Below are 15,032 nucleotides of genomic sequence, written 5' to 3'. Positions count from 1 at the left end.
TTTTTTTTGCCCGTTTTTTAGTTGGGTTATTTGAGGGGTTTTTTGGTTTGGTTTTGGTTTTTGTTTGTTGCAGGGGGAAGGTTTGCTCTTGAGTTGTAGGAGTTCTGTATGTATTTTGGATATCAGCCCTTTATCAAATATATGGTTTGCAAATATTTTCTTCCATTCTACTTATAACTTTATGAGTGCAGGACACCTAAATACCACTCGATAATTCATTGTATGTGGTTAGGGCTTACAGATCTTGAATATCATTGTAGGTTTATCTAACTGGCTTGTCCTCTTGGGAGGAACTGGATGCTAGTACAATATCTTTAGGCCTTTCCTTTCAGACTGCCAGATTCCCCAGAGAAGATTCTTCCAGTCTCCTTCCTGAAGGGTATATATGCTCCTGATTGCCAGTGTTACGGGAGCTGAGTCGTGGCGGAAGGCTGCAGCTCTCAATATTCATTGTATCAACCTACTCTGAATCCTTCTGTTTTCAATATGGTATCCTTGCCTTTATGTGTGGTGTCTCCTGGTCCAGAGGCCTCTCCAGAGACTAAAGTTCTATTCTTCCGCTGGGTAGAGGAGATTTATTATCCTGTTTGGTGCTGGGGAGGGATTGATCTAGGTATCTGCTTCTTAAACAGATACTCTACCATTCTGCTGTTTTTTTTTTTCAGTCACACCTTCATTCTCACTTCCAGAAGTACCTGGAACCTAAACCTTTTGGGTATGTTTAGTGTAAATGGAAAGACTTCTGTGCTTTCCCTTGCTGCTAGTTTAGTACTTGACTCCAGTTAGCCTTCCAACTTCAAAATTTTGTTGTGTTGTCTCCTTTCCATTTATTGTAAAATTCCCTTTTCTGTTATTTTAACATAATGTTTGAAGAAGATAGAGGTAAGTATGTTTGTTGATTCCACGGTCTTAGCGAAAAGTCCACTTTGCCCTTTTTTCCTTGGTCATGGGTGAGTTAGGTCACTTGTTTGAGGGTGTCAGGTACATATTGTGTGAGTGGAGAAAATACTTAATTTTCTTTAAGTGACCATAAGAGCTTTAACCCTTTACAGGTTTTTGTATGTAAAAGTCAGAGTCATTACTAGAAGAACCATCATTTTTACCTTAATGAAGTTTTTCTGCTTCATCTATTGCAGGTTCTGTTTTCCAGTTTGGCAGCAGTGCTACAAATTTCAACTTCACAAACAATAATCCATCAGGAGTGTTCACGTTCGGTGCAAATGCCAGCACACCTGCAGCCTCAGCCCAGCCCTCTGGCTCAGGGGGCTTTCAATTTAGCCAGCCTCCAGCGGCGTTTACTCTGGGGTAAGAGAGCTTTTTGTTGAAATGGAGAATTTAACATAATGAGGGTGTGTGTTTGTGTGTGTGTGTGTGTGTTTAGAATCACCAAGGTGCAGTATAGTTGAGGTAAAATCTATGTTCTCCATCAATTTACCATATTACAATTTTGGAGGATCATAGCCTAAGAAAACTAGCAGGAGAGAGAGAGAGAGTGTGTGTGTGTGTGTGTGTGTCTCAGGTATGAGGTGTAGCAGAAAGCAGGGTGTGTGTGTGTGTGTGTGTGTGTGCATCTCTCTCTGAGGGTATGAGGTGTAGCAGAAAGTAGTGTCCCCCACCCCATCACCAGCCACATTTAGTGTTATGATTGTGAACTTTCATCTGAGCATCATGTCACATTACAGAGTTTTTGTTTTTCACAGGTCAAATGGGAAAAACTCATTCTCTTCTGGAACTTCAGTTTCTGGTCGCAAGATAAAGACTGCTGTTAGACGCAGGAAATAAAGGTCTTGATGGTGTTATACACACTGTTTTAACAACAGCTGGTGCCCTACTTTCAGATTCTGGATTGTACTATGTGCTGGGTTATCTGAAGTCAGATCTTTAATTTTGGAATTTTCCTCCTTTTTTCTTTTCAGAAACCCCAACTTCACCTCTCTCACCCCCTTTTAAAAAAATAATAGCTAGACCGGTGACTACTTCTTCAGCAAAAATGTTTTATGATCCAGCAAATTATTCACTGGTTTGGCATAGGCTGGCTGAACCCAGGAATCAAACCCGCTCAAGAGAATGGCTTTGTATACAACCTCTTTGTCTGCACCACCATGTGCGTTGATATGCGTTTTATGGAACGCATTGAAATTGTAATTATATCTGAGGAATTCTGTATAGATTAGAGGATGCTGAAATGAATGATTTCTATGCTGAGTTTGTGCTGGTGTATGTGTGAAGTGAGTGAGTTGGGTGTATTGTGCACTAAAATTTTCTGATAGAGGAAGCCTGATTAAAGAATGGTCCATACTAAGGACTTGTTAGATCTAGTTCGTTCTCCATTTAATAATTATATGCTATTTCTATATTGGCATTCTTCTGACTATCACCTGTCTTGCCTTTTTCATTATTTTATTATGAAACTTGTGTAAATACAGTTTTGTTTCTGTACTTTTTTGGCATAACATAAATCTGTGAACTTGAAATTTTAATTTTGTGTTAGAAAATTTTTTTTGTTGTTTAGTCTTGTCTCAGATTTTATTATGTAAATCCCATTATTCAAAGTTGCCTAAATCCATTTGGAAATCTTTAAAAAAAAAAATTGGGGATTCTTAAAGTGAGTTTATTGGCTTTTCTGATCCAGTTTTTGTTTGGACCAAAAACCAGTATTGTACAAAGTATTAAGCATATATTTTTATATTTACTGAAATGGACTGTGGTGACTTTGGATAATAAGGAAAAGTTTAATATTAAAGCCATGTTTATTACAGTATAATTAACATGTTAAACCATGGGATAAATGCCATCAATAAAAAATTATGAAATATGTTTTGTTCTAGTGTTAAATCCTAGTGAAGGTATGAGTGTTAGTGGAAGGGAACCTTTTTATAAAGGTTAACAATGGTCAGGTAGAAGAAAAATTCTGAAGGATACATTGAAGTGATTTGGACAACTCCTAAGTGAGGGGGAAGTGTAACCCTGCTTTACGTCTGGTGCTAGGAATCACACCTACTCTGCATATAAATTGACATACCTTTTTAAAAGTTGAAAATAAACACACGCAGCCATTTCTGTTTGTACTTGTATCTTCCTTGATAGGTGACTAGACAATGTTTTATTGATAGAGTTCTTGGAGATACGTGCCCAAAATAGCCCACAAAAACTTCAGTGGTCATTTTGTGGAATTTCTTTTGGATTATTTTATCGATTTTTTTGTAACTAGATGTCTTTCCTGTGGTCCATAAAAGTGCTCTTGGGATAGCGTTTGATAATTGTATTCTTCAGTTTGTACATATAATTATTCTGTGGCGACTTTTATTTTGCTGAACTTGAGGTTAAATTCAGTACTTTAAAATGTTTAAGAGCTTTTTTTGTTTCCAGTGACATGGTTTCTCTTACTGAAAATGTCTTAGGCCATCATCCAATGCTGGTTTTGGAGCAGGAATTTTGTATTTATAATTCTCACCTTATTAAATAATACACATTTGACATGAACCTCTTTGGGGCAGAAGATGATGGTGAATGCTAAAAGAAGTAAACTGGAAACCTGTGGGGTGTTGATGCGGAGAAGTTAATGCCTAACTAAACTGCATGTTCGTTCATTCTTAGCCATTCTTTAGGTCGATATGGATGGGAATATTAGGCTTTCTCTTCTGGGAAAGATTTTTCATTAAAAATGTGCTGGAAATATTTCATTTTATTTAGTAATTTTTTTTTTAAAGCAAGTAACTGAAAACCAAACTTAGGGTGGCTTATCTCATAAATGAAATCTCCTGGCCCCCAGAACGGAGATCTCTAGGGCTAGAGCGTTTGGGGCTTGGGTAGGACTTGGCTTTTCATCTCAACTGCTTTAACTCTCAGGCTGCACACGGCAGCTATAGAAAACACTCGTGGTAGCAGCTCCAGCCTCACATCAGTCCCTGCTTAAGCCCAGCAGAGGTACCTCTTCGTCGGAGCGGTGCGGGCTGCAGACCCACGCCCTGCGGCCGTAATCGCACCCGTGGTTCCACGCTCCGTGCCCAGGTGAAAGTCGAGCGCTGTTCGTGGAAGAAGGGCAAACGTTATGGAAAGAAAACAATAAAAGCCCACTTCTCATGCTGGATCAGTGAGGAATTGTTTTTAACTGAAAATCTCGGAAGGTAAGAAAGGCATATGCAGAAAGATGGAATAATCAGGTACGTTTATATAATTTGGTTGATTTACAAGAGGGTCCGTTGTTCTCACTGAATGTACATCATCAGTGTGCTTGGTGAGGTGGGCCAAATGTATATCCTGGGACCTGCTCACCACAGGTTGATGCATCACCGGGTCCAGGTAGGGCCCAAGATCTTTACATGAGCACCTGGAAGACTTCTGATGCATGAGGTCCAGGCATGACACTCTCAAGTGGTAGGTTGTTTTTTAGTAATTTACAGTTTGGGGCATTAAGAAAAAGAAGTACAATTCAGACAACTGAAATAAGTCTTTAGCTATTTGTTACAAATTTCTCTTGGAATTATTCATGGAATCAGGATTTTATTACTTGAAATAAGTGTTGGACTAATTTTAGCAATTTGTAACCAGGCCATAAACTTCCTGGTTTAGCCTGGGGAAGAACTTATGTTTTCTTTAATTGTATCAGTATGTCAAGTGCTGGGCCTGTTTAATGGAAACTGATGAATTTGGTACAGTAAAATTGAGAAAAATGGGTGTGTTGGGTCTAGCTAGCTACACACACCACCTATATATACACCATGTCAGAGCTTTCGTTTCCTTGTAATATGGGGCAACTTTTATAAGCTTACCTCAGACATCCACTGTGGTTTCCAGAATGTGTAGTAGTTCATGGCCGAGGTCCTAACAGCACATTGTGTACAGGATTCAGACCACGCCACAGTTTAACTACATTTAAGTTTATCCTTTATTATCTTTGTGTTTCTCGAGGAACCTGTTGTGTGTCCTGTCCTAGTTTTGTTTGTAAAGGTCTGAATAGGGAATGCTTACAAGACCAGACTAGGATTAAATTGCCCAGCTCAGTCTTCTACTAGCTACGAGACTCTGACTTCTGGTTCCTCACGTGTAATGTAGGTCCTTAGTATCTTGCACTGCGGTTGGAATGGCTAACAACTTTAAGGAACGGACAGGATTAGTTTAACATTAAAAGCTTAGTCATCTACAGCTAACTTCTGAGTGACTTGCTGAAAGAATATATCTCAAAGTGGATGATTTTTTTTTTGATAGACCTCTATTTCTGAAAGCATTCATCTCCTGAAGGCAGAGAATGCTAGAGCAGCAAGGGATTCTGGAGCAAACCTCAAAGAAAGAAACAGGCAAAACACAAAAGCATTGGCGACCAGGTATTTATTGAGACAAAGAATACAAATTGGTGGCAAATTATTAAAAATAGAATGTTGAATTTTCATTTATAGGCAGGCCATCAGAAACTGTTTGTGGATCAAGCCATACTATAATGAACTGCAAAGAAATACGCCCACAGCTTGAGAGGAGGAACTTTACCCAGGCAAGCACGTATTGCAAAGATTTTGGCCTTTGGTATGGGGTGGGGGGGTGGGAAATGGCAAGTAACTGAAGTATTTTCCAGATTTTAGGAATACTGCTATTATTTAGGAATATTCTTTAAAAGGAACAACAGCCTGTTTTCATAGGGATAAGTGTAGAATAAAAAAATTTAACACATTCCCATCAAAAAGCCCTTTATTCCCAAGTAGTTTAATTTTCAACTCCTGTCTTCCTTTTGCTGGAAATACTTATGCCTAGGTGAAACACCCAAACAAGTCACTTAAGGGAAAAAAAATCCTTCTTTTAGAGTTAGTTAGAACAATTTTTACTGTCATTTGAAACAAACATTATAGACTTTTATAAATTTAGACAAAGCCCTCAAATATAATGCAGTTTTTTCAATCCTGAATATTTGGGAGAAACTAGGTGACTGTTTAGGGAGAAAGAAGTAACTTCTGAAGCAGTGCCACACGAGTACCACACAGGTGCTGGCTCTCTCTCTGGTCACAGACGCCCTAAAAGCACAGTTTGCTTGCCGCCGCTCCCACTCACCTAGCTCAGCCCAGCGTGCATTTAGTATGTCAGACTTTTCTCACGGTGCAGGAGCCACTCAGGCTGCATATTTTGTAACAGGTAGAGTTTCTAGATGCCTAAATTAACCGCATGACCTGTGGTTTTACATACGGTATTTTCACTGAAATAGTATTCTCAGCATGACTCCTAATTTTTGTTCCTTTATTATCTTGTAAAAGTGATGAATGATATTAATACTATGAAGACAACTTTCTTTTTGCCTTTTTAGGCTGTAGAGCTTCAGTATGAGAATTCTGTCTTGACACAGAAAATTCAGCATTTCTATAAATGAAATATAATAAAGTATAGTGAAAATAAGCCGCAGCCCCAAGAGAAAAACATGTGGCTCCCCCTTCCCCATTTTGTCATTTTCCCCCCCAACTTGGGAATCAAAAATCTCCCTAAGTAAGTGCTGAATTCATAAACAGACTTGGATTTTGTTGTAAAGGCAGACAAAGTAACACTTTTTACTTGATAGGGCTACATAGTGTAACTTGAATCCTGAGAAATGCATCTACATAGATAATTAAAGTATAAAACAAACTGGACTACGTATTTCTTGTTTTACTGTATAAAAATAGCCTAAGTGGTGAACCATCGAGGAAATTATACATTAAAGGTGTATTCCAGAGCTACTTGTCGGAAGGGTACATTTCAACTCCAATTCCCAATCAGGGGCAAAGGCGGTGTATACACTGATGCTAATGTATACACTACTAATTAGTAAGTTTATGTAACATTTCCTAATTTCTCCTCTAATTTAAGAAGTTAGTGGATGGTTTGGCTTTGTTTACTGTGAAGGGCCATAACACTTTATCTATCTTCCCAGAAACAGGTGAATGATCTGTTTAGTATTTTGACACATTTAACTAATAGGCTTTCTGTGATAGATTTACTATAAAATTATTTTGAAAAACATTGTTTATGAAAATCATAAACCATGGCTCATAGTTTTCATGAAACTATAAACCATGGCTCATGGTTTATGAAATTTTACAATAAAAAAAGGCATTAAGGACACTGTTAAGGTTTCTATAAACAAATTGAAAATATTCACGTTTTAAATGTCAAAAAAAAAAACCACTTTAAAAACTGATATAGTAATAGCAAATGTGTTTGCTGTTAAGACCAAAATAAAGCCTAGATTGATCCTGTAAGCACCCTAGTTATGAACTGTTCAACACAGTTTAGTGTTTTGGGGGAAAATAACAGATGCAGAAAATGCCTAAGAAACAAAACCTTTAGTTCAGATACACCTCAGCACAGCTAACTGGGCCATCTAACAAAAGCACACACGCGCACTAAATTAAAATGGCAAAACATGAAGTGTTCCTTCTCATTTCCCTCAAAAATGTCATCCCGGGCAGGCCCCAGATGAGCTTCTGGCCCACAGAACCAAAGAACTCGGAATAAGGTCTGGAAATGCTACTCTTGTCACAGAGAACAGTCCCTAACGGGAAAATTGGTAAGTATTTCACAGGCTACTAGTATTTAATCATGAAATGCTAAGATTATTTAATTCCTTGATGCTTCAAAAGTTAGGGAACAATATAATATGATAAAAGGAAACTGGTATGTGAATATCCTGTATATAAAGAGAAGTTATATTCAGAACACTGAAAAGCACTAACACTTTCATGCTGCGCACGTACTGGGAATATTGTGTAATTACAGTAAATATGCAACAGTTTGATAGGACTGCTTTTCCCCACATATTTATGGTTTGATTTAGGGCACTGAAAACACTTGCACATGAGTTTCAATTTAAATTTACAGTGAAAACTTACCCCTCCCCCCAACCCCATTAAAAGCAATCACTAACTTACCTTTTTCTTTAAAAAAAAAAAAAATCAAGGATAAGATAGCAGTATGACTTAATACTTTTTCATCATCATGCAAAATCTGCCCCCAAATACATGTTTAGGCATTAAGAATAGTTATAAAGTTACATCATTCCTGCAGTAAACTGCAGTACAGATTTTAAAATTTCAAGTCAGGGAACTGCTCGCCGGCCTCACTTTCCCCTCTCTCTTGCAGCTAACTCACTCACCCGCTCCTGGGATGGGCGCTAAGTGGCTTATCAAATGTGTGTCCCCACTCCCTCCCCCCAAAAAGCAAAGACAAAAACTGCCTCAGGAAGTGTTACTAAAGGGTGAGTGTGTACACTAAACACAGCTGGACGTTTTCCATCATTTGGGATAAACCAGAATAAGTTGTTAAAGTTTCGTTTGGAGATTTCAAAGCTGAAAATGCTCTCAGCAAGTTCTAATAAATACCTTAGATCTTATGTATATACTGTCCGTTGTTGATTATGACACCACTTGCCTTCGGTTCAATCTAAAAATTTTAACACTTGAACTTAACAGGTTTTTCTTCTGGAGAAGTTCTTTGACATTCAAGTAAAATCAATACTTTCAGCATAGTCACCTGCATCACACTGGTGGAGCAACTGCTTTAATTTCTAAATCATCAGTTAATGTAACCCAGGGATACTGATGGCCTTGATATATAATTTAGTCTTGTCATTATTCCAGAGAGTATGGAATTCAGGGCTTTTTGGGGCATCATCTGACCCCATTTCTTTTTACCACAATGGTCCCTGCTACAATGTCATAGGCTGTTCGATTATGCTGAAAAAACAGCAGTGTGATGAAAGCAGGGAAAAAAGAAGCAATAGAAAAATTCTTGATCAAAGCTCGTATAGTGGACCTAAAAAATTGAAGCAAAAAAAAAAAAAACACAAAAAACAGATAAGTCGTATACCAACTAAATATAGATTAATAGTATTCTATCAAGTTCAAGATGTATTTAAAACATATTCAAAGTATAATTAACAGAGTTTTAACCTTTGATAACTGAATTACTTTCAAGTAGCAAAGTATGATCAAACCACCTGGGCTAGTTCTAAAGACTTCGTAACATAAAAGTTAGACTTTAGAACTTGCACATGAAAAGCAATAATATGTCTTAGAATGTGAACTAAAAGTTTACAGTATTTTCTAGTATTTTGACAGAAGACTAGAATAACTGCCTTTACTTACCCTTTCTATAGTCACTCATTACTTTTAGTACCTCTATACTTTTACTGTGTTTTCACTATCTTCTAAACTGAATACACTTACACAGTCCCATTTTCTACCTTCTATGAAGAGCACCAGCATTTCAAATTACTGTATTTGTTTATCATATCTCTTCTTTCTTTGTGGGCTTCTGTGATTAAGGAAAGCTTTAAAAAGCTTTCAACAGTAGCTCAGAATGGAGAATTGTCATACTAACATTAGATTTCTGCCTTTCAGTGCACTGAACCGTTACAGGATAACACAGCAGCTGAGTGTGGGCTCTGAATCCAGACTGCTTGGTTTCAGATTCATTTTCTACCAACTACTAGTTGTGTTACACATCTGTAATAAGAGGGTGATAGTACCTATAGTACCTATCTTAGATTAGTTAATACATATGCAATGTTTTTAAAACAGTGCCTGGTTTATGAGGTGCTCAATAAATATTAGCCATTATTGACTCATTAAAAGTAATAGCCAGGATTATTGGAATCACAAAAATGTAAGGAAATTTTGAAGATGTGAGCAAATTCAAGGCTTTTTCTAGAGTCTCTTGTTTAAACAACCCAACTCTGAATCATTCTGGCAGCAATTCCAGCCAGTATCCTGTTTTGCTCAACTGATTACCACCTACTCACCTCCACAACTTCCATTATCACTATCTGTACCTTCCCCCAGAGCCAGATGCCAACAGCTAGCCATGAGTACTGGAAGTATTACAAGCTCTATCACTTAGGAGCAGGATGCACGCATGTATAGCTGTCAAAATTCTTATTGCCTATTCAAGATGGGATAATGACAGGTATTACCAAATGGAAGCTTCAAGGCAGAGCAGTAACTAAACTCCAATATCCACAGATGTAGAGAATACTAAAGCTAGGCCTGGAGCACTGATAGAGCAGCCACGCCCAGATCCTCCTCTCATTACTGTGACCTACCGTTCATAAAGTGCTTACCTCTGAAGCTGTATACTGAAGAGGCGTCTATAATCATTGAAAACATTCAAACTTTGTCTTAAACTTAATAAATGTAAGCCTATTATATGCCATGAAGAACCAACATCCTAAAAATACTTTTATCAAATGGTATAACTTATGAAAATAATTTTTAAGTACAGTAATCAATACAATTCATAAGTACACAATACATTAAGCTAAAAAAAAGAACTTACGTTGTAATGCTAACATTTGAGGAAGGAATCACTAAAACCCGACTTGGTGCAATAAGCACTGATGTATCACATGTCACAACTCGAAGCCCTAGCAGGAACTTCCCTGGGGTTGCTCCACCTGCTCCCCAAATGCAAATTATCTAAGGAAAGAAGGATAATTTTAAAATAATTTACTGGCTCAACTATACCAATTTTAAAGGTAAATTTTCCTGCCATATGATTCATGTTTTAAATTTTTCAAGTTGGAAGAATTTCATAGAATACTTGAGTTAACCTTTTAATGCATTTCTGCAGGTCTCTAACATCTTCAATACCACAAGATATCTACTGTAATATTTCTCTATGACCCATTATATTTTTTAGCAAGTTGCTTCTATGGAAAGACACATTTCAAGTTCCACAACCAACTTAAAATATATTTTCGGACAACAAGACTGAAATGTATTACAAAGAAACTGAAAAATGTCTCCATTCCGAAAGTTTTAACTTGGAAAGTATTATGTTAAAGGAAATTTAGAAAAAAAATAAAGACATTTGACAAATACATGATTAAAAATAAAAATCTCCACTACGTTTTTGTCTTGGGCTGATAATCTAAAATTAGATTGTTAAATATTAATATTTGCTGAAGTCAGCAGCTTACCTCATAGAAACAAACTAATAATCTGTATATAAGCGCCACAACCATCATTTTCTGCAAGTCTTCCATGGATGTGTCTTCATCTATTTCTTCTATTATATAATGCATAGCAAACTTAGAGATATCCCTACAAAAAATAGTTTTCGGTTACAAAGGATCAGTTACCAGAGCAGTTGCATTGATTTCTTTTTCATTAGTGTAAATCAAAAACTTTAATTGAAATTATAAACTAATCTTCAGGCTTCCAACTGTCTAGTTTCACAAAACATTCATTAGCTTCTTCAACAAATAAGCAGTACCATGAGCAGACGCTGTACTAGCCCTGGGGATAAAATGCCAAGTGAATTCAACATGGTCTCTGCTTTCACAGAGTTTCTAACCCAGCAGGTGAAGCAGAATAAATAATAATGAAGTGGGGAAAGGGCTATAATAGAGAACCATTGGGTACTTGGAGACACGTACCAGGCACACTTAACTTAGTGGAGGCTTCCCAAAAATGGCATTTAAGGTGAGATCTGAAGGATGAAGAGAAGTTGGCCAGACTAAGAAGGGAGAAATTTCAGAGAGAGGGACTAACCAGAGAGAAAGCCTTTAAGCAAGAGTATGATGGAAGCTGTAGGCAGTTCAGTGTGGCTCAAATAACTAAGTGTGAGAGGTGAGTGATTAAGAAATAAGGGTATCTGTTAAAATATATGAGGACATTAATAAGACTTACCCTGATGGCAATGAGAAACTATTGAAGGATTTTAAGGCAGGAGAGTGGCAGAATCAGAATTTATGATCTCTTTGGTTTTCTATCAGAGACTGAATTGAGATAAAACAGGAGACAGTAAACTGAGATACCAGTTAGAAGACTTGTGTTATAATCCAAGCAAGTGATGGCAGTGACTGGACTAGGGAGAAGCAATGATGAAAAATGAAATTCTGACAGTGAAAAGGAAATGGTATGGGTTGAAGGTTATTCAAGAGATTGAACAGAAAGGAGTTGGTTGGTACTTGATTGGATGTGTAGGGCGTAAGGGAGGGAGAGACAGGGAAGAATCATAGTAACATTCAGGCTCCTGGCAGGGGCCCTGAAATTTAATTACCAGGGTCTGAACTTGACGGTCACTTACTGCCTTTGTAAATTCTGGGCTTAACTTTTTGTAAGCCCAAATTTCAATCTCTATAAAATGGAGAGATTAACCTCTACTTTATAGTGGTGGCAAGATTAAGAGTCCATACAAAGCCTAGCACACAGAAAGTGCTTAGCAAGTGATAACTGCTATTATGATTGTTAATCTGAAAGGAAGATTATTCAAATAAATAGCTCACTTTGCAGTTCACTTGGAACTTGCCTGACAGTATACGCAACCCCATTTGGAAATGCCATCTAGCTGATTATTAATAGTTCATCTACCAAAACCTCTTTATGCCTTTGTCTTTAGATATTCCACTCTGAAAACGATTGTAAGAGAAAAATTTGCAACTGGCCTAATAGTGAATAAAATCAAACCAGGGTTGGAGGTTCCTTTCACCTACTTTTGATAGGTGAAACTCCCCACATCTTGCAGAATTTATTAAGTGTTTTTCTCTCTTTTGTAGTTATTTCTTAAAACCAACAAGAAAGCAAATCTGACAAAGCTCCTATAAAGAAATCACTGGCACTGGCACACAGATTATCCATGTAGTCACTTGCAAGCATGAAAACAAATTAAAGCAAGATCTCTAGACAGTGGACATTAAAACCCTTCTGCAAATGGCCTTAACTTACTTTATTCCACTGAGGTGCATAATGCTTAAGACAATGGTTGCTTTTATAAAGAAGAGAATAAAGAAATCCACCATCTCTGCCATGAATCTGTGGGCCAAGGATGGAATAACATACTCTCTACCTGTAAATTAAAAAAAAAAGAAAAAAGTTAGGAAAACTAATCGTTGCACATAGGCCTTGGAACCCAAGCTAGGTAATGAATGTAAAGTCAAGGTACAACTTGCTGATAAAAAAAATTTTATAACTGCAACAATTATTGGTATTGACTTCAACAGGGCATGTTATTAAAACAGCAACGCTACTTCACTATTTACTGAGCAGTTTAAAGCTTGTTTTCACCCCCTTAATGTTTAGAAATGATTTCAGAGATAAATTTCATTATTTCAAGTACTCAATACATTTCACTAGGGAGTCAAATGAGGAGACTCCAGGTGATTACAAGCCTATGACACAAAATTAAACTTTTTTTTTAAGCAAAATATCAAGGTTAAGTGTAGACGGTACGAAGTAAATCCCTGTGCCCCTCATCTTACCCCTTATTCATTTAGTTTGTCTTGCTTTCTATGTAACAAATCCAGGGATTATCAAGCTGCCATCCTAAATTCTGAATCAAATTCAGGCAACTAGGTCTTGTCCCATATTATCTGTGGCTGGATAAAGTAAACAAAAAGTCTCAATAATACACTAAAGATTGTACGTGATTCAGAATATTCTAATTCCCATACAGAAGTAAACAGACGATACACAAGATGAAGCCAAGGCCCAAAGGTTCCTAATTCCATTTGCATTCATGAAAATCTCCTTTAATATCCGTCAGTTCCACTGTCCCTAATTCATAAAACAGTTATCATATTAACTATATATAATATAGTTAATACATCCATGTCTGGATTCTTTCCAGCATCACCACTCAAAACTTCCCCTCCCCCCAGCCGGGTCTGCCGTCTGAGTGAATTAAGCTTCGGATCTCACTCCACACCGGGAGACGAAGGCTAAGAGGACGCTTTGAGGAGCAAAGGCTTCTTTACACGTGGAAACCACCAGTCCGGGGAGCCAGGGAACCGATTCGGAGCGCTAGGTCTAAGGGAAGGCGCACGCTCGGCCGCGCTGCACACCCTGCGAGCTGACAGACGCGCAGAAGCCACGGCGAGCGCGGCAGCGCTGACAGCGGAGAGGGGCCCGCCGGCCCCGCCCCCAGGTCGCTCCCCGAAGAGCCTCTCACCTGCCTGCCGCCCGGTCTCGCTCGGGGCTCGCGAGGCGGCGGCGGGTCCTACCCTCGTCGCTGGGGCTGCCCGGGCTGGCGGCTGCACGTGAGGCGCGCGGGCTCCCGGGCTGGCGACCGGAGCCGAGGCGGTGAGGCCGGCGGAGGCCGGCGGCTCGGGCCCGGCGGCCGCGGCGCTCAGGAAGTAGAAGGGGTTGTAATAGCCCAGCTGCAGGGGCGGCGGCCCGGCGGCCGGGGCAGCGGCGGCGCCGGCGCCGGCGCCCGCGAGGTAGCTGGGCGCGGGCGGCTGGGGGCTGCAGTAGGCGGGGAAGGCGGCCAGGCCGCTGTGCCAGGTGAGGTAGCCGCAGTAGGACTGCCACAGCCACTCGTGCACCTGCCGGGAGTACTCGCGGGCGCTCAGCCGCGCCGGCTTCTCCCGCGGCGCCGCCGCCTCGGGCGCCTCGCAGCCTACCGGCGCCTGCAGGCCCGCGCCGGGGCCGGGGCCGGAGCCAGAGCCGGAGCCCGCCTCCCTGCCATTCTCGGGCTCGCGCGGCGGCTCCGACTCCTCGGCGGCGGCCGCGGGGGGAGCGAGGCCCGGGGCTGGGGGCCGGCCCGGAGCCTGGGGTTCGGCCTGCGGCCCGTCCCGGGGCCGTGGGGCGGCGGCGGGAAGGCCTCTTCGCGAAGGAACGGGCTCGTGGTCCCCTCCGCCGTCGTCCTGCCCGGGAGGGCGGCCTCGGACTTTCTCCGGCCCCTCCGCCATCGTCGCCTCAGCAGCACGCTCGGCGGTCCTGTCACTGCGCCGTCTCACTCCCCCACTGGCCCCTCCCCAACGGCCCGGTAGCCACCGCCGCAGCCGCAGGCGTCAACAATCCGCCACCGGAAACGGAAACCCACCCCCTGGTCGGCGTCGCCGGCGCGGGGCGGAGCAAGGAGGCGGGGCGGAGCAAGGAGGCGGGGCCTGAGAGTGGGCCTTGGTGCTCAGAGACTTGGGAGGCAGGAGTCCTCCTCCTCGGCTGGGCGTCGTGGGCTTATCGCTTGAGGGGCCCAGACTATCACCCGTCCCCCAGACGCGCATCTCTTGTGGTTTTAATGAAGTTGGAGGCCCGAGGCTTCTCCAGATAATCTCACGGGATGTGGACTCAGGCTGC

General features: G+C 40.6%; 2 protein-coding genes across 5 annotated transcripts in view; one reads left to right on the top strand and one right to left on the bottom strand.

The window, feature by feature from the left end:
• Positions 1–2,817, top strand: part of NUP153 (nucleoporin 153) — a 75,456-nt gene extending 72,639 nt beyond the window's left edge. Inside the window, exons 21-23 of one of the 2 annotated variants that reach the window (XM_036868307.1) lie at positions 1,137–1,305; positions 1,701–1,784; positions 1,917–2,817. In XM_036868307.1, coding sequence (XP_036724202.1) covers positions 1,137–1,305; positions 1,701–1,782 — 251 coding nt within the window. In that variant the 3' untranslated portion in view covers positions 1,783–1,784; positions 1,917–2,817. Of the gene's footprint in view, positions 1–1,136; positions 1,306–1,700 lie in introns of both variants that reach the window. The other variant, XM_036868306.1, reaches the window with a different exon arrangement.
• Positions 2,818–5,311: 2,494 nt separating this feature from the next.
• On the bottom strand, positions 5,312–14,751 carry FAM8A1 (family with sequence similarity 8 member A1). Of its 3 annotated transcripts, none has more exons than XR_005021889.1 (6): positions 13,906–14,751; positions 12,684–12,804; positions 10,934–11,057; positions 10,291–10,430; positions 8,337–8,769; positions 5,312–6,342 (listed from the first exon to the last, which is right to left on the bottom strand). XR_005021889.1 is itself a non-coding variant. In XM_036869378.1 (5 exons), exons 1-5 carry the CDS (start codon positions 14,642–14,644, stop codon positions 8,625–8,627), a joined length of 1,269 nt encoding a protein of 422 aa, XP_036725273.1. In that variant the 5' UTR covers positions 14,645–14,751; the 3' UTR covers positions 5,312–8,624. The 3 variants fall into 3 exon arrangements, 1 of the variants encoding a protein (XP_036725273.1); XR_005021890.1 differs by lacking the exon at positions 5,312–6,342 and adding an exon at positions 9,758–9,897 and having other exon boundaries at positions 8,683–8,769; XM_036869378.1 differs by having other exon boundaries at positions 5,312–8,769.
• Positions 14,752–15,032: the final 281 nt, after the last annotated feature.

The sequence above is a fragment of the Balaenoptera musculus genome, chromosome 11 (genome assembly GCF_009873245.2).
Source record: "Balaenoptera musculus isolate JJ_BM4_2016_0621 chromosome 11, mBalMus1.pri.v3, whole genome shotgun sequence".
Classification (NCBI taxonomy): Eukaryota; Metazoa; Chordata; class Mammalia; order Artiodactyla; family Balaenopteridae; genus Balaenoptera; species Balaenoptera musculus.
This window is presented reverse-complemented; position numbering and strand designations above follow the sequence as displayed.